The sequence below is a fragment of the Morus notabilis genome, unplaced genomic scaffold (genome assembly GCF_000414095.1).
Source record: "Morus notabilis unplaced genomic scaffold, ASM41409v2 Scaffold329, whole genome shotgun sequence".
Classification (NCBI taxonomy): domain Eukaryota; kingdom Viridiplantae; phylum Streptophyta; class Magnoliopsida; order Rosales; family Moraceae; genus Morus; species Morus notabilis.
The window spans coordinates 408,380-426,070 of record NW_010358084.1 but is presented as its reverse complement, the minus strand read 5'-3'; the positions used below and the strand labels follow the sequence as shown (position 1 = coordinate 426,070).

Here is a 17,691-nt window from a genome sequence, read left to right as displayed (position 1 = left end):
ATTGCCTCTTGAGAGATTCACTGAACCAGATCTACTTCACAATTACGTATCAAAATTATCCATCCATTTTGTTCTATTTTCTAACCACTTCAAGAACAACATGTCTTGTGTGAATTTAAAACTATCTTTTCTAGTTTCTAAACTTAACCTTTTTTATTTGAGTTTTTAAATATATGTTTACCCATGACTGTAGTTGTTTATTTTCATGTTGCATTTGAGAATGAGAAAGAAGTGAGCACTCTATCTTAAAGTTGGTAGCAGCTAAGGTTCTTGGCCAGCTGGTGTCTCTATAAACCTTCTATTATTATACAAAGATTCCACGTGCTTAAATTAACCTTTTTCTGTAAATATAACTTTAACTTCTGTAATGTTGTGATGTTATTGTTATTTATTTCCTTATTGTTTTTCTTTACTGCCACCGAGAAAAATGCTTGAACAGTAGGACTAGGAGGATACTAATAGTATAATACTGTGTAGACCGATTTCTGTAGTTTCAATGACAACAACAATAATGATAATAACTAAGTTTAGCAATTAAAATTAATTAAGTGTCACTTGATGGAGCATGATGTTTAAAGTCAGAGAAGACAAGAAGATTAGTTGAGTGAAAGCAAAATGTTTTGTCATAAAAAAAAAAAGTGTCATAACTTGTTGGTTGGGATGTAGCACATAACACAATCCTGAAGTGCTAATCACAAAGCATCAAGTTACTAGAGAGGATGAATGACATCTTGTCTTTTTTCTCCCTTACATATATGTAAACAAATTTATATACAATTCAAGAGTCAATTCCACTTCCTCAATTTTCCATGTGAGTAAGAGGCAACCAAATTGAGTAATATATATATATATCCCATTTATTTTACCGATTCGACTTTAAAATTTGAGTTTTATTATAGTAAAAAATTTTCAAAAACAATCACATCTAATTTTTTTATTACAATAAAAAAATTATCACGTAAAGTCACATCTCAATTCGATTCAGCGAATTAAACGGACAATAAAATATATATACACACATATATAATATATGTAATACTTTGATTTTCTTTGCACTATCACTGGGGCACATGATTTATAAAATTCACGTGATAGATTGCTTTTTCTTTCTTTTCTTTTTTTTTTCCCCCTGCTTATAGTGTGTTTGCATTTTTTTTCTTTTCATGAAACTCATTTAACTCCTTTCTTTCTAGGAGATTTACATCTACCAAAACCTTTGGTAGGCCCTGCCAAAAAAAAAATAAAATAAATAAACATAAAAAAGGGTGAGCAATGCTTTCTTCTAGACTTTCTCTATTGCATCAATGTAGTAATCAGAAAAAGAGTGATAAAGAGGCCCATTCTACTTTGTACTAATAACTGGAAACCATCTTTTACGTTTTTGAAGTTTTGCCACGTAATATAATGTCCTTTCAACACCCTTTTTGGATTGGACAAGTGGGTCTCTTTCTGGTGCAGGTTTTACTTCTTCTTATTCACTCCAAAGTCAAAAAAAAAAAAAAAAAAGAAAGATAAAAATGAGGTTGAAATTCTTATTCCACAGGCAACATGACATGGAACATACTCTTTTTTCAATTGGGATGACATTGGATCCATACGTACCCACTTGGAATCTTCTTATAATTGATGCAAGCTTGCAAGCATTTTTTTTTATTTTTAAATTTACAATTTTATGTATTGTTAACTACAAAACAATCTAGTCAGATTTAATAATACTTTTTTTTTTTTTTTTTATCTATATCTGGAACTTCTATGGCTGCTTCTTTGATGGCTCCTTCCTCACCTACCACATACAATGACAACACATATTTTAGCTGCATTAGTGGTACATCCAAATGTAGTCAATCACAGAAATTTTTTTTTGTATTTCCAAATTTCTCTTTTGTTTTTGCTAGTTTCTTCAGCTGATAGCCTTACAGTTGTAAGACTCTGCAAATCAGTGGGCTGTGTCACTAGTTTGTTTCTTACTATTTATGTCCAGAGTTTGTTTTGAGTAAGTAAAAAACGTTGTCCACGTGGTTAGTACTCGATGCAAAAATTATTTTGGCTAAAACAGAATTAGCTTCAAGTTATTGAAGCAAATGGAACATGGACACTTGTGGCGTGTCACAGTGACGCAAAGGGTATGAAGGAAAATAGGGACCGATTTGAGTTTTTAATTTCAGTTTTATTACAATTAAAATTTTTTACAAAAAGTTACATTTTACTTTTTTTGTTATAATTAAAAACTCTCACATAAAATCACATTTCAGCTTGAATTAAAAACTCAAATTGACGAACTGAACGAGATCTAACCCACATTGAGAAATAAGAAAAAATAAATATCAATTTTATCTTTTTTTTTCTGGTTAAGAAAAATAAATATCGAATTTACTTATATACCTTAATGAATAGCAATTGTGGCCTCGTTCATTTAACCGATTCGAGTTTTCAGTTTTAGATTTCTACAGTAAAAAGCTCTCAGAAAAATGTCACATTAAATTTTTTCTGTTACAGTGAAAAACTCTCAGAAAATATCATATCTCAATTCAAATTAAAAATTTAAATCTGTAAAGTGAACGAGGCCAATAAATGACATTTTTAGTTTAGTAAAGAAAATTTGATAATATTTCATTACATTTAAAAGTGAATTGTTGATTCTCACTCTTAATCATTTCCTTCTCTTTACATACTCATTACCTTTTTCTTACAGATTAGGTAAGCACGCCCAAAAAGAGATCAATATTAACTCTAGATTGACCGGGCAGTTTAGACTTTTAGAAGTTTGAGTTGGCCATAATAACACGGTTCCGTGTAAACTCAATTTTAATCTTAATAGTGAATGATATATTCAAACATCTTAATGTACGGTTATTTTATCGATTTGAGTTTAAAATTTAAATTTTGTTACAGTAGAAAACTCTCAGAAACAGTCACGTTTAACTTTTTTATTATAATAAAAAATTCTCACATAAAGTCATATTTTAACTCAAATTAAAACCTCAAATTAGTAAATTAAATGGGAGTTCTATATAATTTTTGTTCTCTTTTTCTTTGCGTCAATTTAAAAGGGCTTGTATACTAGTCAAGTTGGGATGCTTTCTTCAAACGAAAAAAGAAAAGAAAAGAAAAGAAAAAAGTTCAAGTTGAGATGCCAACAACATGGACATAATATGGGAAGGTAGAGAAGAATCAAGAATATGTCAGATCAATTTGATCACTACTTCATCATCTTCTTTATAATCTTTTTCTTTCGAATTCAAGAAAAGTAAAGAGCAAGGAAAGATATTTTATAAACATGCACATTAAACACTTTAAGATTACATAAACAACTTTATAAGTAAAGTTTGGCCCAATGGGCCATAAACTCTAAACTAAATTATTCATCGATCAACGTTAAAGCTCAAAGAGCCGAGCAGAGTCCGTTTCATGATTTATTACAGTATTTTTATTCACAAAAAATATACGTAAATTAAAAATAATTCTAATTTCATAGTTCTAATGAACCAAACAGTAGCTTATTGTTATAATTGAATCAACTATTTGTTATCCTACTCTTTTTCGAAGGCGTAAATTTTTGTTATCTCAGGTTGATAGGGGAAAAGAAGAAACCATTTCACCAGAAATCAAAGAATTCTTCTTACTTCCTTTACTTACACAAAAGTCCTGCCGACCAGCCAAAAGCCTTTAAAATGAGAGAACAAAGAGAAACAACTAGGCTTTTGGAAAAGGTGGAAAACGAATAAGGTAAAGATGACAAAGTAACTGAAAAAAGACATCAAAATTTAAAACGACGATAACAGAAAGACATAGACGACAAATAAGTCAACATCTCAATAATGAAACGAAAGGAAACCTTACGAGTGTAAGAACCATAAACGACAAAACAGGAAAACGACATCAAGTTAAAAGCAATAAACGACAGTAAAATTATGGAAACAAATTATCAGGGAAACGACATCTACTCCGCGATAGAAAACAAAATGGAAAAGGTAAAGGACAACAACATAAAAAAAACGACAAAATGAAAAAGAGTGACAACAAAACAGGAAGATGACATGAAAAACTTACTTTGTTAAACGACAACCATTTTTTTTTTAATAGTGAAGCTGAAAAACGAGAACAAAACCAAAAGGATTTCAACTAAGAAAACGACAAGAAACTTAAACAACATGAGCTCTAGAAACGACAACAATATAAATACAGCAACCTAAAACAACTTCAACTGGGAGATAAATTATCTGCAACAATACCACAAAAAATCAGTATTTTAATGATACTACAAAGTTAAAAAACCGATTCGAGTTTTGTTACAGTAAAAATCTCTTAAAAACAGTCACATTTAATTTTTTTATTACAATAAAAAATTCTCACATAAAGTCACATCTCAACTCGAATCAGCGAACTAAACGGACCCTTAGTATCTTAATGATAGTGTAAAATGAGTAAAGTGAGAAAACAGTATCATAATGATGCTAAAAAAAATCAGTATTATATTTTTTAACAACCATGAGGTCCCTACTTTTGTTGAACATGTACATTATTGCCCAAATTTGGGTATTTATTAGTCCTACTGTTCGTTATGGTAATGACATAGTTAGTAATATAACATTTTATCGAAATTAAGATGCTAAACGGGTAGCTCAGTAGCCAAGTAGAACAAAAATCACATAAACAAATTTCAGAATTCATGTGAAATTCCAAGTAAATTATCTATAATCAAATTATCAATTATGGTACTGACTTTTACACACGATCATAAATGATAAGTATCTTGGTGACTCGGATTTATTGGCTGAAGGCTCTGTTCTGGATGTTGTTTGTGCTTTTTTGTCTGAACTGGGGAATCCACTCCTTAAACACGTCAAAACATCAAGAGCGAAAAGACGACAACAAAACTAAAAAACGAGCAAAACAGGTAACAGGAACAAGAAAATGACACCAAAACGATAAGACGGAAAATCGGCGACGGTTAGAAACCGACAACACTAAAAATGGAGGTGAACAGGGAAATGACAATCAATGGAAACGACAAAAACAAATACGACATTAAAACTAAAACGATATTGGAAAGGACGGGAATTATGAATACGGCAATCAAAGTTAAAAGGGACAAATACCGAAAAGATACATTGAAGTGAAATGAAAATAACTTAGGGTTATTCTTTTACGACAAAACTCAAAAAAAGTTTAAATTTAAATTATAATTTTATTTAAGTTCAAGTTTTTTTAAATTTTAACATTATTTAACTTTATTTAACTTTATTTAAGTTACAACTTTAAACTTAAGTTATAACTCAAATTTAACTCAAAAATTACACTCAAGTCACACTCTAAAAGAACAGGCCCTGAATAAGTACAACAAAATTGAACAGCGGCAATAAGGGAAAACGAAAAAACATAAAGAACACAACAAAACAGAAAAACAACAACAAAACCTAAACAAAACAAGAAAACAACACCCCTAAAAAAAAAAAAAAACATGAATATGGAAACGACCACAAAATAGAAACGTAAACAAGAAAACAACAAACACTAAAAATCGACAACTATTGAAATAACAAAAAAAAAAAAAAAAAGAAAAAAACGACAATAAATGAAAAGGGAGGAGATTGAAATATGAAAAACGTAAACACGGCGTTAACGTAGAAATAACAAAACTGAAATGGGCAAAGAGGGAAAACATGACCATGGAAACGACACAGAAAAGAAAACGACTAGACAACATAAACGAATCAAACTTAAAAAGGTCAAAAAAAAAAGTGAGAAGGAAACAAAAAAAACTGAAAAAATACGAGAAAACTAACAAGCAAAAAAAAAAAAAGAAAAGCAACCCATAAATTAAAGACAAACAAGAAAATTTCAGATTTCTTTGATTCATGCATTTAAATTAATAATTTTAATTTATTGGTACGAGCTTTGTGAGAAAATTATTGACGAATACATTTTTTATTTAAATTTTTTGTGAAAAGAAAATATTATAACAGAATGAGAATTATAGGCTTAAATACAACAAGCAAACGGGCACGAAATGTTTCTCCCCAAACTCTATAATCTTACTTGCAGTGCGAGAGTTACACATGCAAGTGTAGAATCTGAGATTACAAGGTCAGTCATACAAAATTCTAGAATTATGGAAACGATTTTACTAGCAACTTCCACGTGACAAACTGCCATAAGGGCATTGACAAATTATTAAAGACTTCTACGGAAATTTTCTTTCTTACCCCTTTTCTAACGATGGAATGCAGTTATATTTCATCGCTTATTGGCTATCGCCTGTAAATCGAGCCCCGTTCATTTCACTAATTCGAGTTTTGTTACAGTAAAAAGTTCTCAGAAACAGTCACATCTAATTTTTTTACTACAGTAAAAAGTTCTCACATAACATCACATCTCAACTAGAATTAAAAACTCAAATTAGCGAACTGAACGGACTTAATGGAGGTAATATTAGTTCTCCAGAGCCTCATAAACTATTAAAAAAAAAAACCATTAACTAATCTTTGTAACCCTTTGAAAATTTCATTTTTGCGTAGCCTATCATAAGCCCATATTTGGTTTTCATAGTTCTAAGTTTTTTTCCTGAGAAAATTGTTCAATTTACTTTTAGAGTGCATGAGTCTAAATTTATACAATTATTCATAATTAATATTCTTTAACTAATACAACTATTTATTTAAATATATATTAATTAAAAATAATAAATAAAAATCATAACCTTACAGAAGTATTTCTCCCTTTTTTTTCCTCCATACTTCTATATTTTATAGAAAAAAGAAATCGTTCGCGGGAGATCTCGGTATAAGAAAGACCTTGTCTACCAAAGAAAACGACGTCGGTTCCTTTTAAGTGGTCGGCATTAAAAGACTAATGTGTGTGGCGCTATAGTGCGTGACAATAAGCTGCTAAAAGTGACCACTGAATAGAAGAATCCAATACTCTGCCCCCAAAAGATAAGATAAGATAAAAAAAATGATAATTTAAGATGTTATTCCTCTTCTAGAAAGACGCTGAATTAATTAAAAATTGTTCTGTTGTTCCAGGACAAGATTTCCCGCCATTAAGGAGGTCGGAGAGTATCTAGGAATTTTTAAAAGTTCCAATGTTGGTGCGTCAATTACACTAGAGAAAAAGGTTGAAATTACAAAATGAAACGATATAGTTACAAACTAGTGTTGGAACTGATACTGGTGTCGTGAATTAGACTACCTGACACCATGGAACAGAGAGAGAGAGAGAGAGAGAGCAGTGGAATATGTACATTAGTTGACAGAGACATAATTCATCATTAGAATGATGAGAAAGAAAGAAACAAAAATGCCAATCTGAAAATTGGGTCTGTTTGGAAACGAGATTAGACCCAACCCTGTTTGTAGCGGCGGAAGAGCTCTTCCGTTTGTGCGTTCTTGAAGGCACTGCAGGCAATGAGATAGACCCATATCAAGACAACAAGTGCCACTATAAGAATGATATTGGCTTTTCTCCATTCTTTTCTTAAATTCCCCAACAGGCCCGCCTTGCAGGCGTTGCAGTTGTAGCAGAGCAGGTTTTGGTCATTGCTCCACAAGTAGCAGTCTGGATCAGCCATTTGGTTCACTGGGTTTATCCACAGTGTTGGGTTCACATAGTTGTACCCACATGCTGTTGGTGGCTTACAACACCCTGACTGTAAAATAAGGAAAAAAATAATACTAATACAGATTAGCCATAGGGAAAAAAAAAAAAAGAATTGTATGGTATGGTATAAAAAAATATCTTCAGATTTTCAATTAAGTTGTGTTGAAGGGAATTTTTTCAATCTTACCACAAAACCGTCTAAAAAATGGCAAAAGGGCAATAGGGAAAAGAAAAGAAATGCCACCAAACAATGGCAATAGCTGGCAACCATAAGGCATAAGCTTTGTCACCAGCAAAAACAAACCCCTCAACAATTGCGATTACTTTTGTTTTAGTCTAACATCCATGATTAATTTAACTTCTCTGTTATTGGCACACTCTTCTACTATTCTTCATACAATTCCGTTTTGTAAGAACATTAGGGACGCCCCCACAAATACAATGATAGCACTAGGTAATCAGCAATGTGTCTCCTTTTTTCTTATTCCACTAATGCAATCTCTAGTCATGCTGACCTTAAGGTGATGAGATAAAATCTTAAAAGTAAGACCCCATAATCCAAATTATGGACCACATTGCTCACAGCTCCGTTGGTGGGGTACATGCCATGGCTTTCCTATGGCCCCGATTCGGCTTATAGGCTCACATAATGGGTCTCAAGTCTAGGTCTTATTTAAAAAAATAGAGAATTTACTCTTGAGAATGCATGAATTTAGACATTTACCCCTTATTCTTGATAAATATCCTTTTATTAGTGTAATTATTTGATTAAAACGGTTATGAATTAAGAATAAAGGTAAAAATCCTGACCTATACACTTTTAAAAGGTATTTATCAAGATTACCTAAAAATCTAGTACCTCATCAATTTCACCAAAGCAAAAAACTTTCAACTATTCATATTGATAGGTAAATCAATATGAATAGTTGAAAGTTTTTTGTTGTTAAGTTAACAGTAACTTAGATGGATTTATTCATCATTTAGGGCTAAAATCCAGCTTATGGTGTTTGATACGTGTTTATAGCATAGTTAATTCTCAATTTTACCAAGGAGTTAAAACTTATGATTATTCTCACTGGTGTCTCTTAAATTTTGTGGTCATTCCCTTCTCTGTTTGCTTTCTAAATTTTAAAATTTCTAATTTTGCCTATTAAATCTTGAATTGTTCTCATTTAGTTCATTTTATTGTAATTTCTACTAAAATCATACAAAAATAGAGGAGATTACGTACGGTCATGTGATTTTTTATATGTTTCTTTTAAATAGAAATCTAAATAGAAAGGCCACAAGATTTTATTATTATCTTTTTTCTATCTATTTTTAACTGAAATTACAATAAAAGGGATTAAGTTAGAACAATTTAACATTAGGGAACAAAATAAAAACTTTTAAAATTCAAGAGAAAAACTGAAAATAACTCTCAAATTCAGGGCACTAGTGATAATATTCCTGGAATTTATTTGGCCCAAGTAGTTTCCTTCTATAGAAACGGAGAACAATGGCTCATTGGTAATTATTTGGATAATCACGCCCTATTATCATAGAATACATTTGGATAACCTGGTTCTGGTAGGTACTGAAAGAGAAAGAGAACATTTTTGGACAGAAAAGTCGTTGCCACAACCAGTCACGTTGCGTCACTGTGCGGTCTTTAGTACTGGAAGCTGGAAATGTGGAAAATGAAAGAAACTAAAGACCTGTTTGCACGCACCATTTCTCACTTAAACCGCTAAAAAAATTCAACTTCCCCACTAAAAATGTGCCGAATTTTGATATATTTAAACGCTTCTGAGACTTACAGCCTTTTCCCTATACTAAATTATAGCGACAGTGAAATTACTTGAAAAAAAAGCTTTTAAGCAGACAAACAGGTCGCAATCGAAATTAAAAAGAAAATTAAACAAACAGAGAACTTGCCTGGAGAGGAGAGATGTGAGCAGCGAAGAACTGATCGGCGTTGATGTAATCCTGCGCGAGCGTAGTACAGACATCGGAATCGGCCAAACAGGTCCGAATCTTGGCCCAATTCTTGGAGCTGGCGACCTGGTCGCGGAGCCAGTCGGAGAAGCCGTCGAGGCGGTACTCCTTGTAGTTGCGGCCGGGGACGGCGTAGCTGCCGTCGCGGCGCGTGACAACGAATGCGAAGACGAGGAGGATGAGGAGAAGGGCGATCAGGACGGCCATGCAGAAGAGGTAGAGCGCCAGCAGCCCCTGCTTGTTCCAGTACGCGCCGACGAAGCCGGCGAGGGAGACGAGGAGGATGAGGAAGCCGAGGACCACCACCGGCCACCGGAACGAGTGGATGCACTCGTTGTCCGGCTTCGACGCCAGCCAGATTCCGGCCGCGATTATCGGGATCGAGCAGAGGAAGGCGATGAAGTTCAGCACCGCCGTGATGTTGTTGCTCACTCCTCCCATGGCGGAGAATCGGACTCTTTTTTTAAGAGAGAGAGATAAAATGTTATATTTAAAAGATGTGTGAGTGAGACTGAGACCGTGAGGTGTGTGATCTCTTTTTGTTGAGGTTCCTTTGGGATTATATGTAGGGAGTTTGTGGATGTTGCTGTGTTCTGGGTGGTGGGTGAAAAAGCAAAAAAGAATATATACTTTTGAGTCCGAAAAATATTAAAAAGGGATAACTTCTCAGTGAAATTGGTGATGTTTTTGACTGCGGTGAATGAGGAGAAGATTATCTCTTTGAATTTGTCACTGACTCATTTTATGTGAATATTTAGTTTATAGATTTAAAAATTATGATTTATAATTATTTATAATTTATATATATTTTTTATAAAAAAAAATATTATAATAAATTATGATTTAAATTATAACACAAATATATTAATTAAACACACCCTACCAAACTAATGAGGACAAAAGTAAACTAATGAGCTTGAGCATTAAACACAAGTCCTTGTGATAATTATTATGGTTGGTTTGTAGCGGCAAAAGTGGAGATTTTTTATGGTTAAATAATCGGTCTTTATTATAGTTTGTTTTAAATATACTTGTTTTTATTATTCTGTAGTCGAACTTCTTTTTATTGTCTACACAGTTATTTTTTTTATTATTCAAATTATAACACAAATATATTAATTAAACACGCATTACCAAACTAATGGGGACAAAAGTAAACTAATGAGCTTGAGCATTAAACACAAGTCCTTGTGATAATTATTATGGTTGGTTTGTAGCGGCAAAAATGGAGATTTTTTATGGTTAAATAATCGGTCTTTATTGTAGTTTTTTTTTTAAATATACTTGTTCTTATTATTCTCTAGTCGAACTTCTTTTTACTGTCTACACAGTGTTTTTTTTTTTTTTTTTTGCACATATATATGTAAATCTATACACAATTAAACTTTCATTTTTCGCAACGATGAGTCCCGGTCATATGCATTGCTTCAGCAATTGCGGGTCATATGCATTGCTCGACCTCAAAATATTACATGCATGGATGTTGCATTAATAAAAATGTGAATCTTTTGGTGCGTTTAGAACTCATTTTAAAATAATTTTATTTTTTGTATAAAATTGAAAATGAAAATGTTTTTAATCTTAGACAAAAATTATTTTTAAAAATACGTTTAGTAATTTTATCAAGAGATTATTTTTAATATAAAAAAAATTTATTAAATTAATTAATGGCTCTCTTTCATCGGGATAGGAGAAAACAAAAACAAAAAATGAAAAACGAGCCATTTTTCATTTTTCTCTCATTTTATACTAAATTAAAAAATCATTTTCATTTTTATTTTTTATCTTTAATTGCGTTAAACGTTTGGCCCGTTTGTTTGCGTTTTCGTTTTCGTTTTCCACGGTTTTCAAAGCAAAAAAATGAAAACGGGTGTTAAAAACGTGTTTGGTGCAATTTTTTTTAAAAAACAAAACCAAAAACGTTTTTGTCTTTTTGTGGAAATCAGAAAACGAAAAAAAGGTGTTTTCATTTTCTTGTTTTCGTTTTCTGTTTTCTGAAAAACGGATTTCATTTTTTTTTTCTTTTTCATTTTCTTCCCTCTTTTCTGAAACCGTTTTTGTATTATATATGTTTATTTAATATATTTATTTAATATATTATTATTTAATATATTTAATAATATTATTTATATAATATATTTAATAATATTATTTATTTAATATATTTAATATATTATTTATTTAATATATTTAATAATATTATTTATTTAATATATTATTACATGTTTTCAAAAATTAAACCACCAAACGCAGTTTCAGTTTTTTTTAAAACTGAAATCAATCTCTAAATAAAACTACCAAACGCATTTTTAGAAATAATTCAAAAATGAAACTAAAAACGTTTTCATTTTCATTTTCGTACAGAAAATAAAAACGTTTTAGAACCAATTCCAAACGCACCCGTTGTTTCTCTCTCATTTTTATTTTTTCTTTCTCAAAAAACGTAAAAAATAAAAATAAAAATAATTCCAAACACAACCTTTATCTCTCTAGTGATTGCCATTTGTTTATTGCAGCTTCAGTCATGTTGTAGTTGGAACTTCACATGGGCTTGTAATCTTTGCCAAACTATGCAATTTCAAGCCTCTCAATTTGTTTCACGTGTTTTTATGAAAAAATTCAAAAAAATAAAAAAGAGCTTTTTTAAAAAATAAAAAGAAAAATTAGAGTAATAAGCATTTAAAGGAATTTATAAGGAAAAATTAGTTTTACCATATCTTTTTATAAATGACCGCTTTTTTATTTTACAAAAATAATCGATTTGTCTACCGAAGTCAATTAATAATTGATCGCGCCAATAATTAATCGATATATTATTAATTTATTAATAATTTATTATTAATAAATATGTAATTTATTGATTAAAATTAATTAATTTTAGTTAGATATTAATTGATATTGATTATATGAAAAATTATAAAGTTAATTAGTAATAAATTAAAATCAATTGTTGATGGATTGTTAAATCAATAAGTGATTAACCATTAAACTAATAAAAACAATCATTTTTATAATTTTGTAAAATCTCAGTCATTTATTAAAACAATCCTTCACAAAGCGCCATATGTACTGTGAAATCCCAAATTTGTAGTTGGGAGAATTGAATACAATTTATTTTTTTGGAGGAAGGAAAAGAAATATGAAAAGAGAAACGCGGAAAGATTCCACGTGGCTATTGCTTGGAAAGTGAAACCGCGTTTTCAAAAAGCGTTTTCATATGAGAGCAAATGACAAAGCCAAGCGCATGCTTAACGCGTAAGTCCACGCACCAATTACACTCGCTCCCAGTCCCAGATAACTTAAGAGGATATTTAGTTGGAGGATTCAAATTATATGATTTAAATTATTTTTGATTTATGTGTATTTTTTTTAAGAAAAATATTATAATAAATCACGAATCATAATTTAAATTAGAGAACGAATCATTCTACCAAACGTCATCTTATTGAAGTGGCGATGCCACGAGCTTTCCCAAGTAAACCGGTCTACGACAATCTGCCCACGTGACAAAGCCACAAATCACCACGTTGCATCACTCTGATTGGTTATTGGAACTATCAAATCCGAAACACAAGCCACCGACGTGGATCCTTCGAAACAACAAATTTTATCCGTTTTGTGCAGGCTTAAAAAAGAAAGGCGCATGTTTGGAAACACGAACAAACTAAAACAGGAATAAATGGCTTTCCCGCGGTTTATCGTTGTTCTCTTAAATCTCTTCCCTCCAATTTTCAAAAAAAAAAAAAGGAAAGAAAATAAAGGAAAATATTTTTTTTCCCCTGTTTTGCAGAGAGCCAAAAGAGGGCGAAAATGGAGGCGTGGGTCCCACTCTTCGACATTTTCCTGAACTCTCCGGCGCCGGAATCGGAAGCTTCAATGTGGTTACACGGATCTTCTGGTGCCTCATCATCAGCCGAGACTCCGATCACCACAGCCTCATTCCTCTCGTTGCTAATGAAACCCTTCGACGCCATTGTCGTTGACAACTCTTCTTCTTCTTCATCTTCTTCCACAAGGAGGTATGCGAACGAAACATGTGGATTTCGACTTCTCTGTGTTTCGAATTCGTTTGGTTTTTTGATAATGTCCATGATTTAGGGTTATGTTTGTACAGACTCTTCCCAACATGGTTCAGGCGCGGATTTTGTCCTTTCTTGCCGTGGAACGACAGAGGTTTTGCCGTCGGGATTTGCGAAGGTTGGCACGGGATGTCCTGAGTGGTAAAGATGGCCTGGATTTTTGGGTAGAGAAAGCCGCGCGCAATCTGTTCGACGCTTTGTCTGAGTCGGATTACAAGTGGATTTCGGGCTTGAGCTTGGATTCTGGGGAGGAGGCAGTGGAGGATGAGTTCGAGTCTGTCCCCAGTTGGCTCATGGAATCTTTGGCAAGTGCCAGTAATTGGCTTCCGTGGCTTCCTATTTTGGATGAGGATTTGAGGACTTTGTATGGTAATTCTGGGAAGAATGAAGATATTTTGGATCAAATTGGAGAGGATGCGGAAGAATTAATGGATGAAGTCATGGACGAAGTTGAGATTGATCACCCCATAAATGATTCCTTAGGACCTGAAATTCAAAATAAAGCAGCTAATCTGAAAGCTCAGATCACGAATTTGGAATCAGCTTCCAAAACTGTAGACCTAGCGAATGAAATTCGGGAACTTTGCTCTAAAAACGGTGGAGATTCTTTAATGATTTTGGGGCTGACTGAACCTTGGCTTGTGGATGATGAAATTGCTTCAGTTCTGTTGTCTCATCTTTCAAATGGTAGTGAAGAAGAGCTTAAATGGCCAAGCCAAGTTCTCTGCTCAATTGTCCTTCCCAAATTGTTGGCTCTTGAAGAACCAGCGCCTCGTGTTTTACTGACTGCAACTATAGAGTACTGCAAGCTCCATCAGAGGGCCGCTGAATATGCCCTCTTGCTTCCGTTGATTCTCCGCAAAGACGGCATCAACAACCCCATATGCGATGTGATCATGAGGATTGTCAAGGAATGCTTGCACCCAGCTCATGTTTCTGCCTTCTTTCAGAAGCTGCTCTGCGGAGATAATGATGAGCGGAGAGTCATCTGTCAGCCATGCCACCAGCATCTCATATCCGATCAAATTGTATGGACAGAATCAGTTTTTGGTCTGCTGCAAAATATTTTGATTCATTATGTTTGTTTTACTCAGGATTCAGTTGATCATATTGTTTACCAAGTTCAGCATTCGGCTGGCAAATTTCCCAAATCTCTGAAATTTGGAAACTTTTTGTTGTGTTTAGTCACTAAATGTTCTCCCCTATTGAAGTCTCATAGGCGTGTATTGACTGAAGCAGTTGAGAGAACCAATACCCTTGTGACAAAATCCATATTATCTAAATTGTCTGCTATGTAGCCACTACTTAAAGACATTGTTCACTTGTGCCTTGGGATTCAGTCAATCTGAGAATATGCATTTTGCATGCTCGATTTCTACATCTTTCATCCAAAACCTTGTTTTAACATGAAGCTTTTAGCCTTGAAGAAGAATCGTTGATTATTAACCTCCTTTTTACAGCTATAAATGCTCTTGGCTTTACTGTTTGAACAAAGTTTAGAAAAGAAGTTATTATGCCGTTGTTGATCGATACGTTTAGTTACTGTTTCTCTTTTCCTTTTTTCCCCTCATGATACCAATTATTGAATTCTTGTTTTTTTTTTTTTGGGGGGGGCGCTAATGAGAAATTATTAAAATTTAGTAGCTAAGGATAAAATGCATACAAGTAGTATGATAGACTCTGAATGGGGGTGATATTTTACATTATTCTCTCTTTTGGATATGAAGAGAGGTTTCGAGATTTCACTTTGTGTAGAAAACAGAAGACGTCTCCCAAAATTAATTTCAGTCGTGGTTTAATTGTTACCAATTCATTGTTAATAGTTAATAAGGTGTTATTCAGGTTTAGATGATTCTCGACGGATATTGGGAATTTGGACCACAAAATATTAATGTGAATTGTAAATATCCAGGAGATAATATTTAATATCAGCTTTTTGGAAGAAAACATATCAATTTGCAATTGCAAGGATGATGCGATCAAATTAATATTTTTTCTTGGATCTAGAGATAGAAGTACTCTGTTGGTGCTATGAGGCTGTAGCGTGTGATCTCTCTCTTTCTTTTTTTTTTTTTTTTTTTTTTTTTTTTTTTTTTTTTTTTTTGTTGTTGTTGTTGTTGCCATAAAACGGAGAATGCTGTAGGTCACTTTGCTTGCAAGTAAATCACCTAATCAATATTATACAGAGCGGCTATCAATTAAATTTGTGTATTTTGTGACTATCTTAAACTAATTCATCAGTTTGGCACATATGGCCTTCAACAATACTCAAAACAAATCAAGAATATAGATAAACATCAATGTCATTGCCTGGAATCACGAGATTGCAACTTTCCTTCTTAAGATAGAGAGGGGAGTGGAAAAAATGAAGAAAAAGAAAACATTCTTTGCATGGAATACCTTTTCTTCTCTTTTAATGTTCATTATTTGGATAACATAGCAAAAACAAAGGTAGCAGACAAACCCCATAAGTGAGGAGTACACATTGATATAGTAAAGTGAGAAATAACATTTTAGGCTAGAAGTAAGAAATAACTTTTTATGCTAGAAGACCATTGCTCCCATTGACCATTTTTTTCATGGCTTCAAATCTCGGGGCCTTGTCAGCAAACTTTGTGGTAGCATAAAGCTTCAGGTAATCTTGGAAACGGAAGTGATTTGGGTACAACAGTTTTTGAGCAGGAGAGATGATGGCGTCACCGGCGGGGTTATAGAAGGTGGCAATGGATAGTCTACTTCCATTCTTGTCAGCCATGACACGGTGCAGAACACTTTTGTACCTTCCATTGCTCAATATCTCCACTTGGTCACCTGTGTTCACAAAGATGGTGTTGTTCTTCGATGGCGGAATCGCGATCCATTCATCATCTTTGAGGAATTGGAGACCTGGGACTTGGTCATCTTGGAGCAAGAGTATGATCCCACCAGCATCTGTGTGCTCTCTAAGTCCTCTCACAAGTTCTGGATTTGGACACTGGGGGTATTTCGCCACCTTAGTTCCCACAGAGGGACCTTTGGTCCCTGAGAAAGCACTCTTTATAAAGTCTTTCTCTAGACCAAGATTCTCACACATAAGCTCGGAAAGCTTCTCCGCCAGCTTGAGCAGTTGAGCTATATACTCATCTACCGTTGAGCTGCAATTGTTACTTAAAAGTCAGTTACTTCTAAGGTACATATATGACAAAGTGATCTATATATATATGTGTGTGTGTTTTTTGAATGAGAATTTTTTATGGTTACCAAAAATCTTTTGGAAGGTTTTCGAATTCTTCCATGTTTGATATAGGGCGATGCCAAATGAAAAAGCTGCTTTCCCAGTCTACGTCGGAGGTGTGCCCTTTGCTCTCGAATCTTTTAGCTATCTCCGACTCATAGAACTGCTTCTTTAGATTCTGCTCGTAGTGTATATTCACCAACTGCTTCACTCTCTCCATCAACTTTGTGTCAATTCCATGGCTTCTTATCTGCATGAAACATCCAATGTTTTAATAGAATGGTTATAGTATTACATTTGAGGAAATAGAACTATGAATGAAAAAAAAAAACAAAAGTGATCATCTTTACCTGAAAGCAGCCCCATTTCTCACAAGCTTGGTGTAAGAGAGCCATTGTTTCACTTCTTTTATCTCCATTAAGCTCATTGAAATCTATCACTGGGATCTCCATATCCGTTTTTTTATCTCTAAGACTCTAACCCTGATGCAGAAGATATGAAATGTGAAGGAGTATATATAGGCCTAGTGGTGATGTAATTTATCTTTATTAGTATTATAATAAAGGGTGGTTATATTGGAAGATTTGGTGGTTAATAGTTAACTACAAACTCAGACATTGGATGACTAGAAAATAGCAAATGGCAATAACAAAAAAGCAAAGTCCAAGTGCAACTAACAGCCCATGTGATTCCCTGGTTTTTTAAATCCCTTGTAAACAGGTCAATGGTCTCTCTCTTATAAACCAAGTTTTTTTTTTTTTTTTTAAATAATAATAATAATAATAATAAAACTCTTTTTACTTTCAGTTTTGCAAGGAAAAC

General features: G+C 33.1%; 3 protein-coding genes across 3 annotated transcripts; 1 reads left to right on the top strand and 2 right to left on the bottom strand.

Moving 5' to 3' along the window:
* Positions 1-6,997: 6,997 nt before the first annotated feature.
* Positions 6,998-10,179, bottom strand: LOC21409886 (tetraspanin-2). The gene is made up of 2 exons (XM_024161386.1): positions 9,517-10,179; positions 6,998-7,648 (listed from the first exon to the last, which is right to left on the bottom strand). The coding sequence occupies exons 1-2, from the start codon at positions 10,015-10,017 to the stop codon at positions 7,337-7,339; spliced, it is 813 nt and encodes a 270-aa protein (XP_024017154.1). The 5' UTR covers positions 10,018-10,179; the 3' UTR covers positions 6,998-7,336.
* A 3,129-nt stretch (positions 10,180-13,308) lies between these two features.
* LOC21409885 lies at positions 13,309-14,953 on the top strand. Its single transcript, XM_010091730.2, has 2 exons — positions 13,309-13,595; positions 13,675-14,953. The coding sequence occupies exons 1-2, from the start codon at positions 13,387-13,389 to the stop codon at positions 14,951-14,953; spliced, it is 1,488 nt and encodes a 495-aa protein (XP_010090032.1). The 5' UTR covers positions 13,309-13,386.
* Positions 14,954-16,041: 1,088 nt separating this feature from the next.
* Positions 16,042-17,568, bottom strand: LOC21409884 (1-aminocyclopropane-1-carboxylate oxidase 1). Its single transcript, XM_010091729.2, has 3 exons — positions 17,220-17,568; positions 16,896-17,119; positions 16,042-16,789 (listed from the first exon to the last, which is right to left on the bottom strand). The coding sequence occupies exons 1-3, from the start codon at positions 17,319-17,321 to the stop codon at positions 16,195-16,197; spliced, it is 921 nt and encodes a 306-aa protein (XP_010090031.1). The 5' UTR covers positions 17,322-17,568; the 3' UTR covers positions 16,042-16,194.
* Between the last annotated feature and the right edge of the window lie 123 nt (positions 17,569-17,691).

Excerpts from the sequence above, each read along its gene's own strand:
- LOC21409886 (XM_024161386.1), bottom strand. The coding sequence starts at position 10,017 with ATGGGAGGAGTGAGCAACAACATCACGGCGGTGCTGAACTTCATCGCC. Across the intron at positions 7,649-9,516 it reads CTCACATCTCTCCTCTCCAG|TCAGGGTGTTGTAAGCCACC; the intron begins GCAAGTTCTCTG and ends CTTATTTTACAG.
- LOC21409885 (XM_010091730.2), top strand. The coding sequence starts at position 13,387 with ATGGAGGCGTGGGTCCCACTCTTCGACATTTTCCTGAACTCTCCGGCG. Across the intron at positions 13,596-13,674 it reads TCATCTTCTTCCACAAGGAG|GGTTATGTTTGTACAGACTC; the intron begins GTATGCGAACGA and ends TCCATGATTTAG.
- LOC21409884 (XM_010091729.2), bottom strand. The coding sequence starts at position 17,321 with ATGGAGATCCCAGTGATAGATTTCAATGAGCTTAATGGAGATAAAAGA. Across the intron at positions 17,120-17,219 it reads AGAAATGGGGCTGCTTTCAG|ATAAGAAGCCATGGAATTGA; the intron begins GTAAAGATGATC and ends TGTTTCATGCAG. Across the intron at positions 16,790-16,895 it reads AACCTTCCAAAAGATTTTTG|CTCAACGGTAGATGAGTATA; the intron begins GTAACCATAAAA and ends TAACAATTGCAG.